The following is a 22857-nucleotide window of genomic DNA, read 5'->3' as shown; positions in this document are numbered from 1 at the left end:
AAAAGACAATTGCTATAGACCCCCCAGCTGAAGTCAGGAGTGTCCTGCTGTTGTTGAGAGTAGGTGTTCACCCAAAGAGGAGAGGGGCAGGGGAAGCTGTGAGATTCCCTGAGCATTGGCAGCAGCCTGAGTCACAAGCCACCAAACTCAGCAGGACCAGAGCTGCAGCCCCAGCCCAGCCTGCCATGTGCTGCCTGGAGCACATCCACAGCTGTGATGAATTCACTGAAGGAGGGTGACAACAAAGAGAAGGGGATGCCTTTTCCTTCTCACTTCACAGATGCTGGATTACTCACATTTCCTCAGCTCCTGCTGAGTTTTCCGAGGATTTGAAGATTTGGGAGGAGCTGAGGAAATGTGAGTAATCCAGCATCCATGAATGAATATTCCACTTCTGCAGCCACTCTCATCTGTTCACGTGTCTATTGAGCTGGAGACTTTTCCTTGAAGAACTGATGACACCAGCAAGACCTGCTGTTCGTTTCACTTGGAAGCGTCTCAGTGGGCACACTTTAAAAAGAAGGTTTTTTCAGTGCCAGTCCTACAGCAGGAAAATCTTTTTTTCCCCCCCATAATAAGAGTTATGTGGGATTATGCTTGAAGGGTGTAGTGTGGTCATCTGTACAAAAGGAGTGGACGGATGTTGATTCTTCCACAGACATCTGGTCAGAACTTATGCTGCTAGTTGGCATTATGCTTTAAAAAAGCTAAGAAGTAAATTAGATGTAGATAGTACATTTATGTCATCAATAGATGTCCTATTTCTACCCTAAAGTCAAGTTACCACAATGGTAAGTAAAAATGTTCATACTCCAGTGCTGTTTTATTTTTTCCTTGGATGTCAAAATGAGGTTTCCATCTCCTATGCTGCCAATTTGGCAACTCCAGATTTCATTTAATCTCATCAGCTGGCTGTTAGGGAGATACTAGTCACTAAAAATAAATGAGAAGAAGTCATTTGAGGGAAATTGCATGATTCTGCTTCCACTCTGCTTTGAAACGTGGCAGTGCGATGGCACAGAGTTGGCATAATTTACAAAGCCACTCCTATTAGTCAACAGATGTAGTACCACGACTTTAATTATACATCTCTTGGAATTTAGTGTCCATAGATTCTTTACAGTAATAATTTATGACCCTTAGAATTGATTATAATTGAAAATAAAAAGGTCTCAGTATATTTATATGCTCTGAGACCATGTAAATCAACAGAAACAGTTGCAGTGATTCCTGGGGACTTTGGATCACCTCCTTCACACTTCTGTGCATTGTTGCTTCCCTCTTGATTGTGCACAAATTGCTCCTGCTGCTGCTTGTGCATGTAATTGACAGGACAAAAATGCAGGGAGAAAACAGGTTTTAAAGTGATTGTAAAGGTATCTAAATGAACCTGAAAGCAAAAACTGATGCCTGAGTAATCTGCATTTTGCTCCATGTTTCCATTAAATGTCTTGACTGCCAGATGACTACTCCCTTTCAGTCTCCTGTTAAGCCTTCCTACCCATCCCATTGTTTCTGACATGAGAGCTTCATATGTCCAAAACACCTGCTGGAAAGCTCTAGTTTCTGTGGTGTAGAGAGTTCTGTACAGGATTTCATTCTTACCTGCAAAAGAGTTAATGAAAATAGGTAGGTCCTTGGCTTGAGCTCTGATATGTCTATATTCTAGATCCATGACTTCCTCCTAGGCAGGTCAAAAGCAAACTATTCTGTAATGAGAGTCATTAAACATAGGATAATCCAATATCACATTTCATAGGTTGGAAATTAGACTTTGTAGCTTAGTACTTTCCAAAAATGTGCCTTATTGATAAATATTGATATTGAAATCTTGACCCACCTAAGTCATAGCTCTACCACTGGAATGGATAGAGGGGATATACAGTTCACCATTAAGGTAACTGGTATTGAAGGGCTAGTATACAAGCTAGCTTACAACTGAGAAGCTGAAATTACATTTTTATTATTATTTTGATGGTACAATATATATAAGGATAGGAGAGAGGGATTATTGTGTTAGGTGCTTGGGGACTTTTTTGTCTCTGCTTTTTAGGTTAGTTGTGGAGAAAAATTTCTGTGGGAGAACCATTAAAGACTCATATACGATTTTTTTTCTGTCCATATTAATAATCTGAAAAATTGGATAGTAATTAATTAACAAAGTTAACAAAGTTAACAAGAACACAAAGGTGTTATCAACACTGGAAAATTTCAAAGAGGCCTTGAAACGAGTAGAATGATAACAGATGAAATTTAGGTATAAGTCATGCACAGTGATGCATTCTGGAAAGATACCTCTGGAATTCTTTGTGTACATTGCTGAGCCCTGGCTCAGAAAGAACTGCCATCACTGAAGCAAGCTATATGAAATTTCTGTTCATTACATAGTGATAGAAGAAGAGAAGGAACAAATTTGTTCTTCAAACAAATATTTGGGGAAAATTGAAGGGAGTGAGAAAGGCATCTACACATTTTTTCATCTCCTGAAGGTCATGATGGTCCAGACTAGCTGAATTACATATTGGAGTAAATGTGGAACTGCTCTGAATATGGCACCTAGGCCTCCAAAGACCTTCTCACTGGCATAGTTTGTTTCCATAGCATTCAACTGAGTGGTATCTGAGCAGAGACTAAAAGGAGAACTATGCAAACCATGGGGCCAGAAGACTTGATCCTGATACAATTTACAGTAGTACAGCCTGTGCCAGTAGAATACCAGCTGCGTTGCAAAGGGCAATAATGGAATATCAAGGCTGTTTATCCATATTTAAACCAATATGTATCAAAGTAATGCCAACATCCTACATTTAATTTTAAAACCCGGCTCAGATGCCTTTTCCTTTCTTTTCAGAGATGGGTTTCTCCCCATCATGGACAGTCTTCTTTATGCACACTGTGGACTTTGCTTGGGTCTTCATCTAGGATGAAGGTGTTTGATTGCTAGATCAAAAAGAATACTATGATTTGCACTGTTAGTTTGAAGGGCTCAACAGGGTAGGAGATTATTTTTGCCATTCATGCTTGTCAGCTAGAAGGTTGGACCATGGAAGCATTCATCCCTGAGTGCAGGGAATGATGTAAAAAATAAAGCTTGATGAAAGTTAGATGGACTTCACTACTTTGAACTATGTATGTGGAAAAAACTAGGTCATCCATTTTGAGTGGAAGCAAGGTCAAATGTGAGTTTGCATTTTTGGAGGTGCAGGCACAGACTGACATCCTAGATGTCAGGAAAATAATCAGAGTTCATTTACACTCTTAAATTAGGTCTTAAAAGGCAGTTTGCAGTGTGTTTTTTACAATCAGACCTGCTGCTCTTGTCAGAACTGAGCATGTAAGTTGGTAAGCACATTGACTTACCATCTCTTTAGTCTGTGAATTTGAGTCTCTGTTGAATGACAGAAAAATAAAAACAAAATGACAATACTTGGCTTCTTATACAGAGCTGGTAAACTCAAATGAAAATAGTCAGTGCAGATCAGTATCTTCCATCAGAGCATGAGCTCAGGCCAGAGAGATATTTCCCACACTAGAAATTTTTAACAACAATTTGAAAACTGCTAATTTTGTGCAGTCCAGACCAAGTGTTCTGCAGTGCACCCAGCACTAGAGACAATCCTAGGACTTTCCATTCTCACTGAGAAAGTTTGGCCAATGATGTTTTCTGGTAGAGTAGAGGAGCCAGCAGCGCTGGCTGTCTGCACTTGTTCTCTGGATACATCAGAAGTTGCATCATTAGGGAGAAAGAGAGTTTCCAGTAGCAGCTATTTTCAAATTGAGTGGATGTGCAAGGTTAAGTTGTCTACAAAATGTCTGAAACACAAGCACATCATCTTGCGTCTTTCTTTAAAACCAGTCTTGCAAATAATCCCCTAAAATCTATGGTGCACAAATCAATAGGACAGTACATGAGCCTGCTCCTCTGCTGATGAGTTCAGCAGGTTTTTGTGTGCTTGATGAATTCTCTAACACATAAATAAAGGTTTGGTTGTGTTTGGGAGGGGGAAAATTGCTAATGAATATGTATATAGCAAGATGAAACTTTCTGGCTACTTTGCTGCTAGTTTTTGAGCAATATATCTAATAAATTAGGATCAATTCAGACTGCTTTCCTCAAATCATTGCAAGATGATGGACCTTACTTGCACTTCACTTTCCACTGCAGTAGAATCGTGAAATTAGTTTTGCAGAAACTGAGCTAAGAAAATAAATAATCAAATGAAAATAAACTGTATTGGAGAATGAACTTTGGTTAATTAATTTCTTAGAACTAATTTGAGCTCAAATAATTTTCGCTGTTATACAAGATTTAGGGATAAAGTTTATTTCAATGCAATTATTCAGGCAGTAAAATCAAATGGCCAAAATCAAAACACACCATCAATTTCCCAAATACAAAGAACTAGCTTTCTAAAAGTAACTCAGTGTTTCCTTCATGAGGTCACCACTTATCTAACTGTAAACTGTGGTTATTGAATTTTTTAATTAATGTTTTAAGTTCATTACTGAGACAGGTCCCTCAGTGTGTATTTTGAAGCTTAGTTGAAGGCTTTTTATCCTCTTTAATCTACTCTTCACATATGATAGAAATATTTTTTTCTACTAATGAGCAAGATTAAGTAGATTATTCTAATTAGCAGGTAACTTTGCTGTGTTTTGTTTTAAAACAGACGGTACTTTGGTGAGAAAATCGGGCTGTACTTTGCCTGGTTAGGCTGGTACACAGGGATGCTCTTCCCAGCTGCCTTCATTGGATTATTTGTCTTTTTGTATGGAGTCACCACTTTGAACCACTGCCAAGTCAGGTAACGTGGGGACTTCTAAAAAGAAATTGCAACTGTGGGTTATAATGAATAATTTGAGAGATCTTCCCATATGCTGTTAATTATTTCATTTTAAGCTGTTGAATGAACAGTAAAGAAAAGACTGCTTAGTTGTTATAACGTACCCAGTATCAAACCTCCCATGTTTTATGATCCTGAATTGGGATGAGAGGAAATTCTTCTTTCCCAGTTCCAGTTGTTAATGGTGCTGGCAACTCAGAACGAGGTCAGGAAGAAGTAGACTCCTTTATTACCCTTTAAGAGGCCTGCACAAGAGTGAGGACTTTTCACTCTCTATAAGGCCTTTCCCAAAGATCCACCACAGAGAGGCATTCCTCAGATGAAGAAATCCCTGGACCTTCTGCTGAGTGCTGCATCTCTAAGTTTTTGTGCACTTGAGTCACAAGAATAACTTTGTCTGAAGTTATCCTCACCCTCCTCCTACCAAAAGTCACTCTGACTCAAGGAGATGCTGGAAATGGTAAAGAGATACTACTAGGTTGTCCCTGGAGAACTGCACTCTGCAGCTATGACTGTAAACTCTGTGGTCTTAGACAGTCAGCAAATATTAATTATACACATGCAGTTATGAACATCTTGGCTTCAGTTACAGATCAGTTTTGTTCAATAAGTTACTGAATATTAGCAAAGCCTATCAACCCAGACAGATTGTTGTGCAGATTGTTGTAGTAATCAAGCTATTAATTTTTGTCTTTTCTATTTTTCCAGTAAAGAAGTCTGCCAAGCTACAGATATCATAATGTGTCCTATATGTGATAAATACTGCCCCTTCATGAGGTTGTCGGACAGCTGCATTTATGCCAAGGTATGTTTTAGGCTATGCAAATGGAGATACTTTCTAAGCATGAATTTTGCCTTTTGCATTTGTCTTTAGTGAGCTTGGGTAGATGAAATCTCAAAAGGACTGATCAAGTTCAGCCAACATTAACATTGTCTTTCACCAACGTTTAATTTGGGCTGTAAAATATTTGAATGCAATTTGCACTTAGAAATTCAGCAGTCTCAGAGGTCGTGTCCTAGAGCTGTGTTACACGTCCTTGACATCAGCCTTTATCTCTCCGTGTGGCTCCATAAAATTAATGCTTTGGGTCTGAAATGATGCTCACATCTGGTGTTGGCAGAGGCCAGTCCCAGGCCAGGCTGGCAAATAGTCCTGTCAATTCACAGGTGGATTTCACGTGTCAAAGGAAGCATCGTCAGGCTCGGCAGGCCTGCTAAACTCATGATCACGTTAACTTTATTTGGAGAAAATCAAAAATAAAGGCCTATTATCACAAATTGATCATATTATTAATATATCTCTCAGGTAACCCACCTCTTTGACAATGGAGCTACTGTCTTTTTTGCTGTTTTCATGGCAGTGTGGGGTAAGTTTTCATTTTGATATCAAGTAATTGCACCGTCTTTTTTCTATAGAATATGATGCAACATAGACCCTTTTATTTTCCAGCACACTTTTTATCTGATACTAAGACAAAGAATATAGGCTAGAGACTTTTCTGTTTCTGCAAAAGGAAGCTGCAACTGGTTGAATCAAGGTTTTACTTGAAAATAATTTTAATTAAAACAAAACATGTAGCATATATATATATATATGTAATTTGTATATATCTATATATATATATATAATTCTGTGAGAATTTCTAACCATTTTTAAATCCATTGGTACTAAGGCCTTTTCTCTATTATTGCTCAGGGCTTCTCCTAGCTTAGGGCAGCTCAGTTTAGTGTCAGTATTAAAATGGAGTAGCATTTTTTCCTCACCTTGCAGAAAGGCAGTAAAACTTAAATCCATGTAAGCTGGTTGCAGTGAAAGCAAAGCTCTGATGAAATAAATAAAAGATTTCATTGAATGGCAAATTGATCCGAGTGTGGTCTAACTGTTGCCATGGAGGCTGAATTTTGCCCATAGAAATGTTCTATTTTTGGCTCAACTATTTTTCCTACTATGTCATGTAGGCAGAATTGAAGGCAAGAGGAACCAGTAATTTCTGGCAGCACAAAAATTTCAAACAATCCCTGAACATACCCAGCCTCTTAGCTGCTACCAAGCCATTGTGAGAGAAGGTTAACAACTGTAGAAAATGGCTCAACAAGGGGACTCAAAACCAGCATCCAAGTCCTTGAGCTACCCAGATTTAGTCATTGTTCTCCTGTTCTTACTCACACATCTCCAGCTGCTTTGGAAAGGTGTCCAAGTAATTATAATCAATTTTAAACAGCAAATCTCTTTACTGAACCACAAGAAATATCCAGGAGGCAACATGAGAGCCACCAGAGCAACATAGATTAGCTTACCTGTCTATCTCAGTTCCTTCCTCCAATCAAGCCTATTTATGCCACTTCATGTAATACCAAAAATATTCAAATATTACAAATCGCATTTAAGAAAAATCCAGAGATCATGCAGTCTTTATGTTTCTGCTTGATATTTCATCTTTGTTTCAGAGCTACACAGAGCTAAGTATCACCAAAAATTTCTAAGCCTAAAAGATTTCCCTTAGATACTTACTCAGCTTTTCCAAACTCTTTCTCCATGTGTTCACCGAAGTTGAGAATTTCCAACACAATGTACAGGCAGGGAAACCTCTAGTAGAAAACTGATGGGTTAACATTGGTGAACATTTCTGGCAGTGCTCCTAACTGCTGGTGAGCATTTCTTCGGAGTGCAGATTTCACACCAGTGTTTTTGTTTCTCCTGAACAATAACAGCTTTCAGAAAACAGCTGTGCTCACAGCATGGTTTCTGTGTCTTAGCAGTGCCCAGATCCAGGGCTGTAGGAAAAGCAGCTCTAGATAAGGGGAGTCCCTCACAGAGGTCACCATGCCTGGTCCTGCCTTGTGGTCACTGCCTTTGAGAAGCCTGAGAAGGCTGAACATGCCTGCTACAAAATGCTGTAGGCCCTCTCCTCTCTCTTTCCTCTCTCCAGTAACAGGAACCATATCTCTCTCTGGTTAACTTCTCCTTCCTCCCCTTCCTTCAGCATCTCTGTCAGACTCCCAGACCCGATTCCCTCCAGGAATCTCCACACCAGCCTGCAGGACTGAGCAATGCACTGCCCACCCATGCATCTACAGCACCTAAGTCCGCAGTGAGATAAGAAAAAAATGCAATAGAAGCTGCCCCTGGGTGATTTGGCTACTGGAGAAGAGACTCTAGGAGAGCAGCTGGGCTGAAAGCTTTCCCCAGCACTTCTGTTGGCTTACACCATGCTTGGGAGATGACTGCCAAGAGGGAGAGAGGGCAGCACCAGCAGGAGCTGTGAGTGGAGGATATGACTTGGGGAATGGGGCAAACCTCTGGCTCCACACAAACCATACTTCCTTAAAGAAGAGTTTGCAGAGAAAACAGTGAGATTGTGGAGATATTGTCCATGCAGATAAGGCTAAAGCAACATTTGAATAAGGGAAGTCACGCTTTCCAGGGATTTTCTGCTACTGTATTGAGGAGCTGGCTTACTGCCTGTGTTAAATGGGTTTTCAATCTGAGTAGGCCTACTGGCAGCTGCAGGCATTGCCATCATGGCAGTAAATCATAGAGAAGAATCAATGATAGCAGTTTGATTGTGGAAATGTTTTTTCTGTCAGCATGAAACAACTGGCAAGCTCAGAAAGTATTGGCTGTGAAAAGTTCAGCCTTCCAGATGATCCAGTTTGACAGACACTGACATATTAAATAATTATGGCAGTGTTTTCATAAAAAGAGAATGAAAGTAAAAAGAAAAGGCAGCCAGAACCGTGTTACCTCTTTAGCCAGAGTTTATATGCTGCTTTATTATCTAAAGTATTTTCTTCACCGTCTTTATATCCATTAGTAAGCTCCTATGTTGAGAGAGAAGCCTCAGCCATTTGCTTGGGAGATTCAAAACCAGGTGTGGCCATTGGTCTTTCCATGAAGAGGTGATCTGTAGGGTGCTTTCATCCTTTGCTCTAAAGACATCTTTAGTAGATGAATTAAGTTGTCTGCTCCCATTTTAAATATAAATAAAATACATCTCCAAGTGATGAGCAAAGTTCTGTGGCCAGGCTGCAGAGAAGAATTACTGTGACAAATGCTAGCAGGGGGTGCTTGATTTGTGGAGCAGCAATGAGCCCGACTGTAAGGCCTGGAAGCTCGGGGATCCATCTTTTATAATGCTTCATTGTGGCATTAGTGAGACCCATGAAAGAAAGGTTGGAATTGTTAACTGTACCAGGGGATACTGGAATAGAAGTACACTTCTCTTTAATAGAAAAAAAAAATAAAGCATGATACTTTCTTAAGTATACCTGACAGCCATATGACTTAGGGAAACTTTCATTTTTAACTGATTTATCAAAGGACAAAAAGTAGTCTCCCTTCAGTGCACTTAAGGAATTCATTATTACTTTGTATAAGTTTTTCTGTATTGAAGCTTCTGTTGAAAGGAAATACCCTTTCAAACAGATTGAAGCTATAAATCTTTGTGGTTTATAGGGAAAAATTGAGTTCCTGTAATCATAAACATTTTTAAAAATTTTTTCATTGATGAACAGATTGCCATGGATGCTCACTGAGGTGTGATCATCTCAGAAGCTGGAAAACAATTTTTTCTTGATGACATTTTCCAGATGTTCAAAGCTTTTAAAAATAGGGAAGTAATATCATGTTTTATGTTTTTGTACGAGGGTGAAACACCTCCACTTTGTTCTTTATGTATGTCTTGAGAAATGTTTGGCTTGATGATAAAGCAGCTCCCGTATCCAGGAAAAGTTCCTCTCTTTTTACTGCCTAAATTAGATTCTTACCAAAGACAGAAAATGAGAGAAAGGTATTAATTAAAAAAAAAATATTGACATTTAAAGTGAAGGAAAAAGTAATTCTCATTAACAAAACTTAGGTAAATTTGACACTCAGTTGACTCTAGCATGTTTCAGTAAAGCCAGATGGACTTGTAGGTTTTGATTTTCCAATTGAAGTACTGGGGAAGCCTAACAGCAAAGCTGTTACTGCCTAGATGTTTCCTGAAAGTCTAGAGCAAAATTCTGTAACTGTTCAAAAGGAAAGTCCAGCAATTTATCATTTCTAAATCCATACTGAAGGCAGAGTAGACTGGTGGTAGTTTCTCTGTCTGCACATCTTTGGGGAGCTAAGGGATGGAAGAAAAATGCTTTTTGAAATTTTTTCCTGTGTAGCGTGTTTCTTTGATTAAGGAAGTAGCTTTAGAACACTCACTGAAAGGCAAAATTGGGAGGGGGAAAAGAGGACTGACATGAAGAATTTAACACTTTTTTCAAGCAATAAGAAAAGCCAACATAAAACAATTTTTCTGTATGTATCTATAAGTCGAATAAAAGATATTACTTTCCTACAAATCTTGCCTCTAGCATAAAACGTTGACATTAATCTGCTCTCCAAGGAGATAGAATTTAAGGGTGCTCTTCAACAGTACCCCTAGTATATAGAATATATTCTAGGCGTCAGGATGGATGTATTAAATGGTGCTCTGAAATACAATAGAGAGAGGATTTCTGAGAGAAGGTCAGGGTAAAGCTATTTCCTACAAGAGGCCATTTGCATTACGAGATAAGATCACAACTTGTTACAAAAGCATCTGAGGAAATGATGTTAAGACAGCTGCTTGTACAAGTGGATATTGAGGACCCAGCTGCAAGGTTGAGATCTGAAGTAGGACAAATGTAGTAAAAGCTAGTAAAAGATCTGGGAGCTAAGGCCAATAAGAAATGCAAAATTCCAAGCAGGAATTTTTGAGAAAACTCAGAATCTGGTTTACACAAATGGGAAAATACAACTCTGTCCTATTGAATGTCAAAGTCAGAAAAGAATGCTGAAGTTTCTATAGGGTATTTGTAGTTAAAATTGCAATTAGAGAATAAGCAGAGAAATTTGAAAATGCAGTGCTTTTAGAAGACCTCAGTAGCACAGTGAATCAATCAAAGATAGTTATTTATAGCACATTTTAAAATATCTAGCAAGGGAAAGCTGCACACTGACCTGAATAGAGGGAGAAAAGTGTAACACAGTGAAACCTAAAACAGCACTGTACAGAACATCATATTTGCTACTTAACAATTAGAAAATAACTTTCTAAAGAAACTTCAGGAACTTCACATACTTACTCTGACAGGTGCTAAATGTGCTAAACACAATATGCATAAATTCCTCACTCCAGGTGTGGGAAAAACAAGAAAGAAAAGAAGTATTGTTCAACAAAGGTGTATCTGAGACATTCAAGGCTGGGACTTAAACACCTCCTGGAGTTCTGCTACCAGCACCTTTCTGGAATGGGAACAAAGTGGCAGAAATCAATCAGGCTTCTTCCTCCTAGGTTTCCAAACAGTGCAGGACTACTTGTTTAGCCTGAACAAAATAATTGCATATGAACTGATAGGAGAGAAGCAGTTCTTCCAGGAAAAAAATCAAGGAATGAACCATGTTTGTGATTCAGTAGCAGTGGAACCTCATTAGCACTTACTGGTTTTGCTGATCACAACCAATCATACTGCAACTATTACAAACATTAATAGAAGCATTAGGCTCATGATTCTCTATTAGACTAAAATCGAAGTGCTTGTTACTTGGTGTAACATAATTCTAGGTTGCAGAAAAATAATTACCTGATATATGAAAATGCCCTCAAACCAAATATCTGCTTCCTTACACATGCTTTTGATACCTTACCTTGTCTGCTTGTAGGGTTTATTTCCTAAGCACACTTTCACTGCACTAGCTAGTACAATAAAACATAATTCTTCCTGTCTAAAAATTAACTTTTGCCAAACTGATGCCAGTACTTGGTATCAGGTCCCATTTTTATCAATATGCTGCAGTAGGGCAAACAGCCCATTAAGGAGACACTTTTATGACTGGCTGTGAATTATATTGCCAGATGATTGTGACACTGTTAAAGCTGATACTGTGCTAGCTCATGAACAAAGACGTTTATGTTCTCTGGGTGTCAATCTGCTGCTTCTCAGTGAGCAATAAAGAGCAGGCTTCCTCTCCATTTCACAGTGGAAGAGGAAGCCTGCCCATTGATTTGTGTTAACTTTAAGTAGTTTCTACATCCTTTACACAAAATAAATGTTTAACACTGCTGTAACTTTAAGCAGGCTGAGTATTAATCTTTGGATTATGAGTATATTATGCTATTACTGTTTCCTTGATTTAATTTTTCCATCACAAAATGAAAGCACAGTTGTCATATCAAAGTGGGAATTTCCTCAAAAATCCTTTCCATTCGATTGGTCTGTCAGTGCTCCAGGAAAGCCAATACCTTTGTGTCTGATCACTCTGTCAATGTCCTGTTATGGTGACTCTCCACTGAGCTGCCCACTGGGTCAGAGAATGGCTCCACTGGCTTGTTCAGGGACACACACCAACAGCAGAAGAGAGACCCCCTCCCAGGTCTTCGCACTTTAATTCAAGTATTGCCCACTGCTGACAAGTGCCAGAGCCCTTGAAGGACTCACACCAACAGTTATGGGGACAACACTCTTTATTAACATACACACCACACTGCGAGTGGAAAATTGTGATGGGTTAAAATTCAAAGACAGTGACAGCAGCTGACTGCAAAAATGAATTCAAAGCAATACCCAGACAAGCTCTAATCATCAATCAAACCTAGCTCAAGATGATCATTCAGTGAGCATAGAGTACAATTATTACCCAATAGACATTCCTGTGGAGGAGGAGACAGGTTCAGCCCATCCCCTGATCCCAGAAGTTATGATAGAGTCTTCTCTAATTTTTCCCCATTCTTAACTTACTTTTATACTATTTGTTTACATTTAGATGGAGCTTGAGTGGCTCTAGTGATACACACCTTTGTTATTGAGAGGTGTAAAATTCTCTCACTCGTCTCTTAAAGATATAGTCAATGAAATATAAAGTGCATGCCCAGCGAGGGGAGGTCGTACCTTGAAGGTGGGTAACTTTGGGATGGAGGTGTGTGTTAATATTACAGTTAGGTTTTAATGAACCCAGTTCATCCAGGGACAACGATTTCACCACAGTTGCTGGCTCAGCGACAAGACACCTTCTCCTATCTCCCCTGGTTGCTGTGCCTTTATCAGCTGCAAAGGACCATCAAGTACCCCTCCCTGCAAGGATTACTTCAGAGCCTGACCTCTGTGTCTCCATTCTGCTCCACCCTCCATTCCATTCCCCTTAGGAACTGCTTAAATTTGCAGATTGGGTATATAGGGAGTCATGGTGGAATGGGTTTCAGGCATGCCACCCACATTCCATCCAGGCAGCAGCAACTGTATTTTACCCTATAATTTCTGTACTGTTCTAACTTCTGTTCAGAGTGTGAATACAACCTCCCAGTTTTCTCTAATTTTACTCCCAGTCATCTTCCCATAGCAGAAATGTGCAGGCCTGTTACTCCATCTTGAACTCCATCAATAAGGGCTGTAGTACACAATGTTTAATTATCAGACATAAACACCACATACTACATCCAAACTCACATACTGTAAAAAAAAAGGGGTTGAATTAAAAAGGTGTAAACCAGAAGTTCCCATTTCCCCAGCAGTACTCTGCACATTTTCAATTGCCCTGGACTGTGCTTTCTCTGGCTTCTGGTTTCTGATGCCATGTAAACGGTCTTCAAAGAAAGAAAGTTACTTCATTATGTGCAATGGCCCCAAGAAACCTTTAGGTTCATCAGAAATCTGCTTTATCGAGCAGTGATGACTCACAGGAACGATTTTATTCTTTGAGAGCACTCCCTTGGTTGGTTAGAAATTAAACATTCTCATTTAGCACTAAATGAAATCTCTAAAGCCTCAATCACACTCGAAGCAAGCAAACTAATCCTTAGAAAGCAATGCTTTTTGAAAGCAGTTTTGATCATCAGCATGATTTGCTGTTCAAAGAAACCCATTTATGCAAAGAAATTAAAATAATGTAACAGCTTCATTCAACAGTTCTGTGATAGTCATTAACATTTTCTTGACTTAAAAACAATTTTGCATCTTTTTCCCTACTTGCTCTAGCCACTGTTTTTCTGGAGTTTTGGAAAAGAAGGCGAGCAGTAATTGCTTATGATTGGGACTTGATAGACTGGGAAGAAGAAGAGGTTTGTATAAAAACATGTACTCCTTAACCTTTAATACAAAATTATTTGGTTGAAAATGTATGGTTTTATTTTGGATTTATTTGCAGTTCATTCTTTAAATCTTTATAAACTAAGAAATAAGGATTTTTCTCCTCAGATGTTTCCTCTGGAATGTAAAGAAACTTTCTCCGGGCCAAACTGTCCTCTTTTTTCACACTTTTGTCTATCTAAATTAATTTGAGAGATTTCAGGGAAGAAATGCACTATGGGAGAAATGCATTTTTATTTTGAAAGGTGGAAATTATTGACAGCCCAGTGTACCGTGAATTTTGGCAAATGAGATTTTATCTATTCTTTTATCTTGTCACTGAGAGTATTGATGGAAGGAAAGCCTTTGAAGCTTGTACCAGCTTTGGGACCTTCAGGTACTGGTTATCTTAGAGAGAGAGAGAGAAAGAGAGAAAAAGAGAGAGGACTTAATTCATTCTGTGTTGGTACAGGAAATCCCCTTAGGGAAGGCGCTAAACTTCAGAAAATAGCCTTAATCTTTTCCTCTCTGGTGGTCACCAGAAAGAAACCACATGCTCTTGGGACTGAGAACTCAGGTCTAAATAGAACTAGAAGTTTTTATTATGCAGGAGAAAAGCAAGATTCAGTGAGTGTTGAAGAAAAAGTGCTACTCCAGTGGGATTTGGACATATAGGTGTCTATAAATCTGCTCTCCTTACTCTACAGAAGCTCTTGGAGTGATGGTAAGAGGCTGCTGTAGTGGTCTCAGTGAAGCTGAACTTCTATATTGCTTCTTTGGTGGAAGATTTTCTTTTTTATCAATCTTGCCAGCAGAGAATCAGACTTCTGAGTTATGGGATTTTTGTCTGTATGAGGCAACGTAGCTCAATGAAGCCATGAAATGGTGGAATTGCTGGTAGGATTTTCTTTTAAATGCTTAATTACTAAGAAAATAACCCAAAACCATAACATGAAATAACTTACACAACTGGAAATTGATTTCTCTATAACAACAGGAATGTTGTTATCTATGCACATATGCAGTCAGTTCTGGGTGACACCCCAGGACTATCTCCCTATTTATAGGAAATACTTTAATATTGATTCAACTCTTCTGAGATTAGCAGGCTGCTCTTGCCAAGGCTGGCAAGTCACAAAGGGATTGAGATAGTCCTGCCTGAGGTTCACACAGTGATCAGGATTGGCCTGCAGGGATCATGTCTTCTCATGGTTAGTTGCAAAAAGAAAACCACTGCTGCTGATGCTGACAGCTAAGAAAAAGCTGTACCAAATTGCAATTTCCAAGTGACAATTATAGCTTCCTCTGTGTCCCTGGAATGAGAAGGAGCCTTTAAACAAACAAAATAGGAAAGTAAGTACAGTATGAGACCCTCTTTATGTTTTTCCCAGGAAGCCTGGTCTTGCAGATGTTTGTAGTTTGGGATGTTATATATCTTCATCTTTCACCATTTAACCTACCTGGATTTGGGATTATGCTGATTTACAAAGCCATCCACCTGAATCTCCTATGATCAGTTCATTTACAAATATTGAATTTCCTGGTAAGGTTGTCCTTAAGTGACCCTTCGATTATTTTTTTTTCCTTCTTTTTTATTTTTTCCTTTCTTCTTCTTTTTTTAATAAGATATATTTCTATTCCCCTGGCAGATTATTTCAGTTTGGCCTGCAGGATGATATTTGCATGTTGGTAATTTTCAGAGGACACTTGCTCCCTGTTGATGTCAGCTGGTCTTTTATTCTCACACCAGAGCTCTTCCAGTAAGCTGTGTCAACAAGACCTCTGTCAGGAGCAGTGGTGATTGTACCTGTTCCAGAGCTATTCAGTGCACCTCCTTTCAGTTCTAGAGGGAATCTTATAAGTCTCTACAGAAGGAGGTAGAAGTTTTTTCAGAAGCAACGTGCTAGATTGTACCTTTCTCAAATTAGAGGTTAAAGACGCTCATAGGAACTCAGCAGGCTGCTTCTCAAAGATTTGTGTGTCCAGTAACTAGAACAGCAGTATCTCACTGGCATTTGAGGCATCAGTTCCTCCTTTGTTCAGCATGCAGTGGCATCCAAAGAGTAGGAGCTGATTTCCTCCCAGAGGTATCTTTTTGAAGATGCTACAGCCCCCAGTGCCCATACCTATGGCACAGCTAAGCATGTCCCAGCTTTGGGGTCAGCCCAATGGGCACTGCCTCCTCTGCTTGAGTATCTAATGCTGTACTTTTCCATTGGAGCTGCACTGTCCCCTGAGAAAGACGCAGTTTGGAAGCAGGTGCTCCACATGAAAGTGTGGAGAAAAAAATGTGGAGATCATTTCCCTGCTCTGTGGCTCAAAGCCCACCTCTTCACTTTGCCATTGTCTTCACCTGCAAACCACAGGCTTTGCTTGGAGACTTATTTCTGGGGATGCTATACTTGTACCAGTGATCAAGATTCAAATTTTCAAGCTACAAATTCTTTTTCTGGGCTCTAGAGGACAATATGCTTGGACTAGGAAGGATGGGACTATTTCAATAATTTACCTGTTGAAGGATTAGAAAATTCTTGGCCAAAAAAGGAGGTATTTCACAAAGAAATTTAGAGTAGCTCTTCTAGAGCACAAATACATGGTCTAAGGCAATTCACATTACTCCATAAATGTTTAATGTGAATACACACGTATAGGGTTTCTCTTATGAAATAGGGTTTCTCTTATGAAAAAGTTGGAATTATCCACGTGTGAGAAATAGAAAGGAAGGAGAACAGTCTGTTCTATGTAGATTGGAAAACATTCATCCTGTGGTGTTTCATTGGGAAGTTGTACGTCAGTAAGACGCCAATGAGAATTTTGACTCCAGAAGGTGAACATTTTTCTCCTAAAGTTCTACTTTCTAATAAAATCACTGCTAGTTAAATTTCCTCTCTGCTTTCCATTCAGTTATCACTAGAAAAAATCAGCTGATGGCTTTTATTAGTTATTTCAAAGACATTGATTAAAGAGTTCTAATTACCATTTTAAATCTCAAGCTTTTGATAATGAAGATTGTTATTTTATTAACAATATGTGTCTAGCCTTTGCTTGCTTTAATTTTCATTGTCAAATTGAAAAACAAGGGTTTTATTACAAAGGGAAATTTATTAATTCCTAGCAACAATGCACTGAAAAAACACCATTGATAAGGCTTCCTATCTCTTTGTTATCACCTTCATGATCTAAATGAAGAGACAAATAAAGGAAACAACGAAGACAATGGAAAGGAGAATTGCACTTATTCAGATATGCAGCCTTGTGAATTCCTCACCACTTTAGATTCTCATCCAAGAAAGGCATACAGCAACCCCTGCAATGTTCAGGCCTCTCAGTCTGGGGATATGAGCTGAGAGTGTCCTGCCTCCTTCAACCCTACAAATCTGGATTTCCTGTTCTTGCAAGCCAGGTGCGAGGTGGGAGACATGGAAAGCAACGTCTTGGGTGGGCATACCACAAGAAACCAACTGCATGCAGTTCCTGGCACTCCCAGATGAAATCTGGCTTCTGTCGCTATTTGTAGCATATTTTTTCTGTTTCTTCAGTGTCACTTTCTTTGTGCCATTAACCTCAGCCAGACACAGTACTGTTTACTTGCCCAAGCATTGCTGAGTATCATTAAACAGGTACAAAGTGTCATGCCAGATTTCCAATTCTTTTTTTTTTGAGACTATCTAAAAATAACATTTGCATTACTTGCATCAGGTGGAGATTTTAGGACATGTGGATATGATAAGAACTTCCCTACACTGCAGATTGTAGAAGATAATGAAACTTTGGCTCAGAGAGGGGTGCAGAGAAGTAAAGGTTTCTTGTCTATGACAAGCCAGCTGGCAGAGCCCTTGCGCAGTCTACAGGGTAAAATTCTCAGGAGCCCTGCTTCACAGCTATCACACTCTGTCCTTTTTCATGCCCCTGGGCACACAGGAATGCTACTTACATTGTTCCTTCTGCCAGACTATGGTCTGCTCAGCTTCCTTCAGCCCTGATATGGCAGGAACAGCATGAGCAAAATAGAATAAGAACAAGGTATTACTCTGCCTCCACAGAAACATGCGTAGCCTTTTTGTATAGCTGAGGTAAGGCTGGTTCCCTCAAGCACATAATTAGTTACAGAGGCATTGCAGCTAGGCATACATGCCTCTTCATTTTTTTTATAACTTGTTACCAGGTTGCTGCATGAATTTGGAAATTAGCTGTGTTGCGAAGGCATCTTCAAAACGTGGAAGGAGGAGAATGAGACATGACTTTTTCCTCCCTTCCTCTTCGGGGAATTTTTAAAAAAGGATGTAGGATTTTAAGATATCTCACCTTTATTCACATTGTGAAGACTTGTGTGAGCAGTTACCATTCACCTATTTCGGTGCAGTCATTTAAGGTCTGGGCATTTTCAACTTCAGTCGGTCAGAGTAACATGCAGTTGAAGGGCTGGAAGTGACTGAAATGTGTAAGCTGGTTCTTGTCTGCTCCCTTGCAGCCAGCTGTACCACAGAGCAGCTCTCCAGTATACAGTAGAGTACTACAAACACTGCTCTAATATCTGCCAGCATTTGTGAGAGTCCAGCCTGGTGCTTTAATCTCACCTCTGACAGTGTCCTGGATGCCAGACTGGAACAAAGTGACACAGGACATGAGGCTCTTGGTGATGTTAGGGCAGAGAGGTAGTGCTACTGCAGGTGTCACCTGCACATGGGGTGATCCTGTCTTCTGGCAATGCTGTAAACAGATGTAACCAAATCTCTCCCCAAGTAATCCCCAGGTTTCATTTCACAAGAGGGTTTTTGGCGGCAGAGCATGCTTTGACATTTCTGCTGCTGAAAGTTGTTCCTGCTAATAATATTGTCCAAGTTAAGAAGTAATTGAGCAGCGTTAGATGGCATGGATCCTTCTTCAAATGCTGAGAAGTTTTGCTTGTAGTGGAAGTGTAATCAAATGCCTAACAATCAGCAGTTAGGCTTGGGAAAAGGAGGTTTGGTTGTTAGGGTTTGTTATTGTTGTTGTTTTTGTTTTTCTTAGTTGTAAATTTCCAGTATCAATAGGATAATGTCAGACTGAAAAATTCTCTGGTATCAATCTTAAAACGATTTGTCTTGCAGCCACATAGTTTTGAAAGAGCGTTATTTAGAGGAACAGCTAATTGGGGATTTTACTAAATACTTTCAGTACTTACTTTTATGGGTACAGTGATTTATTCTAGTTCTCATGAAGGAGACCTGATTTCCCAGCTCAGCTTTTATAGTAGCTGTGCCAGCTGCTGAATTCAAAGATGTAATTCCCCAGAACAGTGATCTGATAACAGATCTGAAGTTTCCTACAGAGTTTTTCCTAGCTGTGCTGTATGTGAACATTATCTGTCTGCTCTTTTAGGAGGAAATACGTCCTCAGTTTGAAGCCAAATACTCCAAGAAAGAACGAATGAACCCCATATCCGGGAAGCCAGAGCCTTATCAAGCATTTGCAGATAAATGCAGCAGACTCATCGTTTCTGCATCTGGAATATTTTTTATGGTTTGAGAATTTTCATTTATTTACCAGTTGAAAAAGAACATAATATCATTATCTCTGCTAGTAGAGTAGGTAAATATTGGATATGACTGCTTGAAAGTGGAATAAGCTCTATGCATGTTGAAAATCTACATAGCAAATCACTTGAGTTTCTGTCAAGTCCTACGCTGGTTCACTCTTCACTAAGTCTCACAGATAGTTAATCCCTTCCTTCAAGGCTGCACCTATGACACTGTAGGTAGTGACACATGCCAGAAAAGTGACACTATCACACTCAGGCACCAACTTCAGCTGGTTGAACTAGCTCACTGGTAGCCTTGCCTGTGCAGACAGTGCAGAGTGATGGGGAAAGCATAGGAGAAACAGGGGTTTTTTTGTAAACTTCCCAGAGAACAAAAACAGGATGCCTAGAGTGCTTAATGATGTTAATACAACCTAGTTTCTCTGTGTGTTGAGGAGATGAGGAAAGAGAGTTCATATTCCTAATGCAGTCGAAATGGAGAAACCAATGTTCCTTGATTAAAATGATGCATTTATCCCTTTAGTTATGCAAAACTAAAAGGAGCAGCAAAATTTCTTCTAATAGAGAGCTGCATGCACTTCTGCAGAAACACCCCCATCCTCTAATTTCAGTGAAGCAGATGTGGGCTGTTATTCACATGACAACAGGCGTGGTAGTGCTGCTCTTGAAAACACAGTGCTGGTCTGGAATCAACAGGCTGCCACGGAATTTACTGGGGCTTTTCCAGGAGACAAGACAATGATAGATGTGTGTGACAGGAGCTGTGAAGAGCCAGGTAGGTGAGCTAACCCAGCAACAGGGCAGAGCACAGTAGGAAACTGATGACTCCAAAATTGTCCAAAAACAATCTAGGTCAAGAAAGGCAAGAGCATTATTGAGATGAACTGTGCTCTGGTACATCAGGTGGATGGACACCCTGACTCAGCTCTTGAGGACACATACTCAGGACTGCAGTTTCTGCTCAGAATTGATACTACAACTCCCATATTTTGTGTATTTTCCCCATGTTTTTTCCTTGAAGGGGGGCAGTATTTTACCTTATGCAAACTCAATCGTTAATCTTCTTAGACTAGTGATAGATCTTATTCAAAGTGCCAGAGAGAGTAGCCTTGCTTTAGATTGCAGGCACCACAAATTATTGTCCCCATAACAGCCCTTAAAACAGGACAAAAGTTATTTTCAGTGAAGTTATTTTTATTCTTGGCATAGCATGGGGTTCCAGCAAGTTAGAAAACTACACTTTTTTAAACCATTTTGAGAAGAATATTTTTTTTATTACACCTGTAACAGGAGATATACACTTACCAAAATTCAAGTTAGGGCAGTTCTCAAAATTTCTCAGCAGAGTCTCTCACGGAGTAGTAAATAATACAGCTCAACTGTTGCATGAGGAACATTAATACATAAAGCAGCCTGGCTCAGCTGTGGCTTTCTCATTCTAACTGTCACATTTGCTAAAGTTTCATCAGAGAAGAAATCACAAGGGCAATTGAACTGGTTACCTTCTCCAGATAGAAACTTTCCAGAACTGTAGGAAGAAACAGCTAGCTAGGCTGGCTTGGCAGAGCTGGTTTTGAGGCAGTGCTTACAAATGGAGACATTTGTGTGAAGAGTGAAGTCCATCAGATCACAAAATCCATCCCAAGTATGATACCATCGAGCTGCACCAGCAGCTTGAGACTAGCCTTTGCACATCATGTGCAGATAAGGAAAATTTCTAATTCCCAGAACTGGCAATACAGTTTCCCACATTAATGCTAAGGGCAAGGAAGATTTTCAAGAAAATGCTTAAAACTAAAAATTATTTTAATATTTTTGGTGATATTTTTTGTCATGAGAAATAAAAATAACAAGAAGAAAAATTATCATGTTGACACCGTCCTCTGGAATCAAAAGGAATGCACTTTTAAAGTCTTTCATTTCATTTAATTTTGAGAGTTTCAGGGAGAAAGTAACTCCTGTTGCACTGGAAGATTTCAGATTCTTCTTTCTGGTTTTTTCTTCCCTTAGATCTGTGTGGTCATTGCTGCTGTTTTTGGCATTGTTATTTACCGTGTTGTGACTGTCAGCACTTTTGCTGCCTTTAAGTGGGCTTTAATCAGGAATAACTCTCAGGTTGCAACTACAGGGACCGCAGTGTGCATCAACTTTTGCATCATCATGCTACTGAATGTGGTGAGTAAAATTAACATATCCAAAGTTCTACCTAAGCCACCAGAGCAGTAGATATCTCAGTCAGCAGACAACCCAATGCTTTCACTTCTTTTTTCAGCAGGAGTGGAGTGTCTTGCTGAGACAGACATGGAATTATTGTTTATGGACATCATTCACTATTTATATAAAGTGTAATTCCAAACCCAAAATATTGTGCAAAGTATGTTTGAATATTCTGAAAATATTTTAGGGAGACGATCATACCCCTGCTTTATCCTCTGCCACTTCTTTCCCTTTTACATGCATGCAGTTTTCAGTCCATTTCATGAATACTCTTCTTTTTAATTGTGTTTTGATGGGTTTTTTTTTAAATATAGTGACAAAGCTTATTCTTATTTACACTATTTTCAGTAATTCTAATTTCAGCTGTCATGGTAGTTTTCCAGTGAGGATATGCATATGCAGACCCAATGTCCATAAGCAGAACTCTCTTGAGCTGAAAGCTCCAGAAGGCTTGAGCAGATGTGATTTCTTCCAGAACTGTCCATGGCCTCTGCCAGCGTGCACCAGAGACATGGCCTGGGTGCACTGCAGTGGGGCTGGCTGATGGCAGCTATTGTTGTGGGCTGGTTTGGAACCAGACTTGGGACAAAGACAAAAATGGAATTTCTATGTGGCAGCAGTCCCAGTAAGAGAGTAGAGCATAAATTAGATGGGGAATGAGTTCCCTCCTTCCACTGAGATGCTGATACTCCTGTATATTGCTCTGATAGCAGTGTGTCTGCTCTTTGTTGCTCTTGGCAAGATGTGTACGGCCTTCCGCTATCAGGTTTTGTCAACTGACGTTATAAAAATGCCTTTTAGGGGAAGGAGGGTTCAGCCTACAAACCAGACAGGCACTGGAGCCAGAGTGTATCTCTGCCTACTCAACAGCAAGCATCCTCTGCAAACAGCTTGTTAGGCTTCACTCCAGGAGATATGCTGATTTACTTCCTAGGGAAAAGATGAGATGTTATTTCAGGTCCGCTCATTTCCAAGGCTGGCTTAGAGACTTCTTTCTTCCCTATGCGATATCCAAGCATTTCCATAATCTAAAAATTCTTTTTGAAGGGTCCTTTTTTATATGGCAGGAAATTCCAAGAGTGTTTGCTGCAGGACTTGGCTTCTTTCTTTGAAGAAGGAGGAAGGCAAGACTGGATTAGTGACTAAAACAGTCTATCCACAACTGCTGTTTTTCCTATGTTTTCCCTTAGGTGGGACTAT

General features: G+C 39.6%; 1 protein-coding gene across 1 annotated transcript in view; it reads left to right on the top strand.

Annotated features, from left to right (window-relative positions):
• Positions 1 to 22857, top strand: part of ANO4 (anoctamin 4) — a 118929-nt gene that overhangs the window by 72617 nt on the left and 23455 nt on the right. Inside the window, exons 12-17 of the mRNA XM_030959882.1 lie at positions 4671 to 4805; positions 5553 to 5649; positions 6151 to 6211; positions 13830 to 13912; positions 19281 to 19421; positions 21451 to 21615. Coding sequence (XP_030815742.1) covers positions 4671 to 4805; positions 5553 to 5649; positions 6151 to 6211; positions 13830 to 13912; positions 19281 to 19421; positions 21451 to 21615 — 682 coding nt within the window. The remainder of the gene's footprint in view (positions 1 to 4670; positions 4806 to 5552; positions 5650 to 6150; positions 6212 to 13829; positions 13913 to 19280; positions 19422 to 21450; positions 21616 to 22857) is intronic.

This window comes from Camarhynchus parvulus, chromosome 1A (assembly GCF_901933205.1).
Source record: "Camarhynchus parvulus chromosome 1A, STF_HiC, whole genome shotgun sequence".
Classification (NCBI taxonomy): domain Eukaryota; kingdom Metazoa; phylum Chordata; class Aves; order Passeriformes; family Thraupidae; genus Camarhynchus; species Camarhynchus parvulus.
The sequence above is the reverse complement of the archived record's forward strand: the minus strand, read 5'-3'. Positions and strand labels throughout refer to the sequence as shown.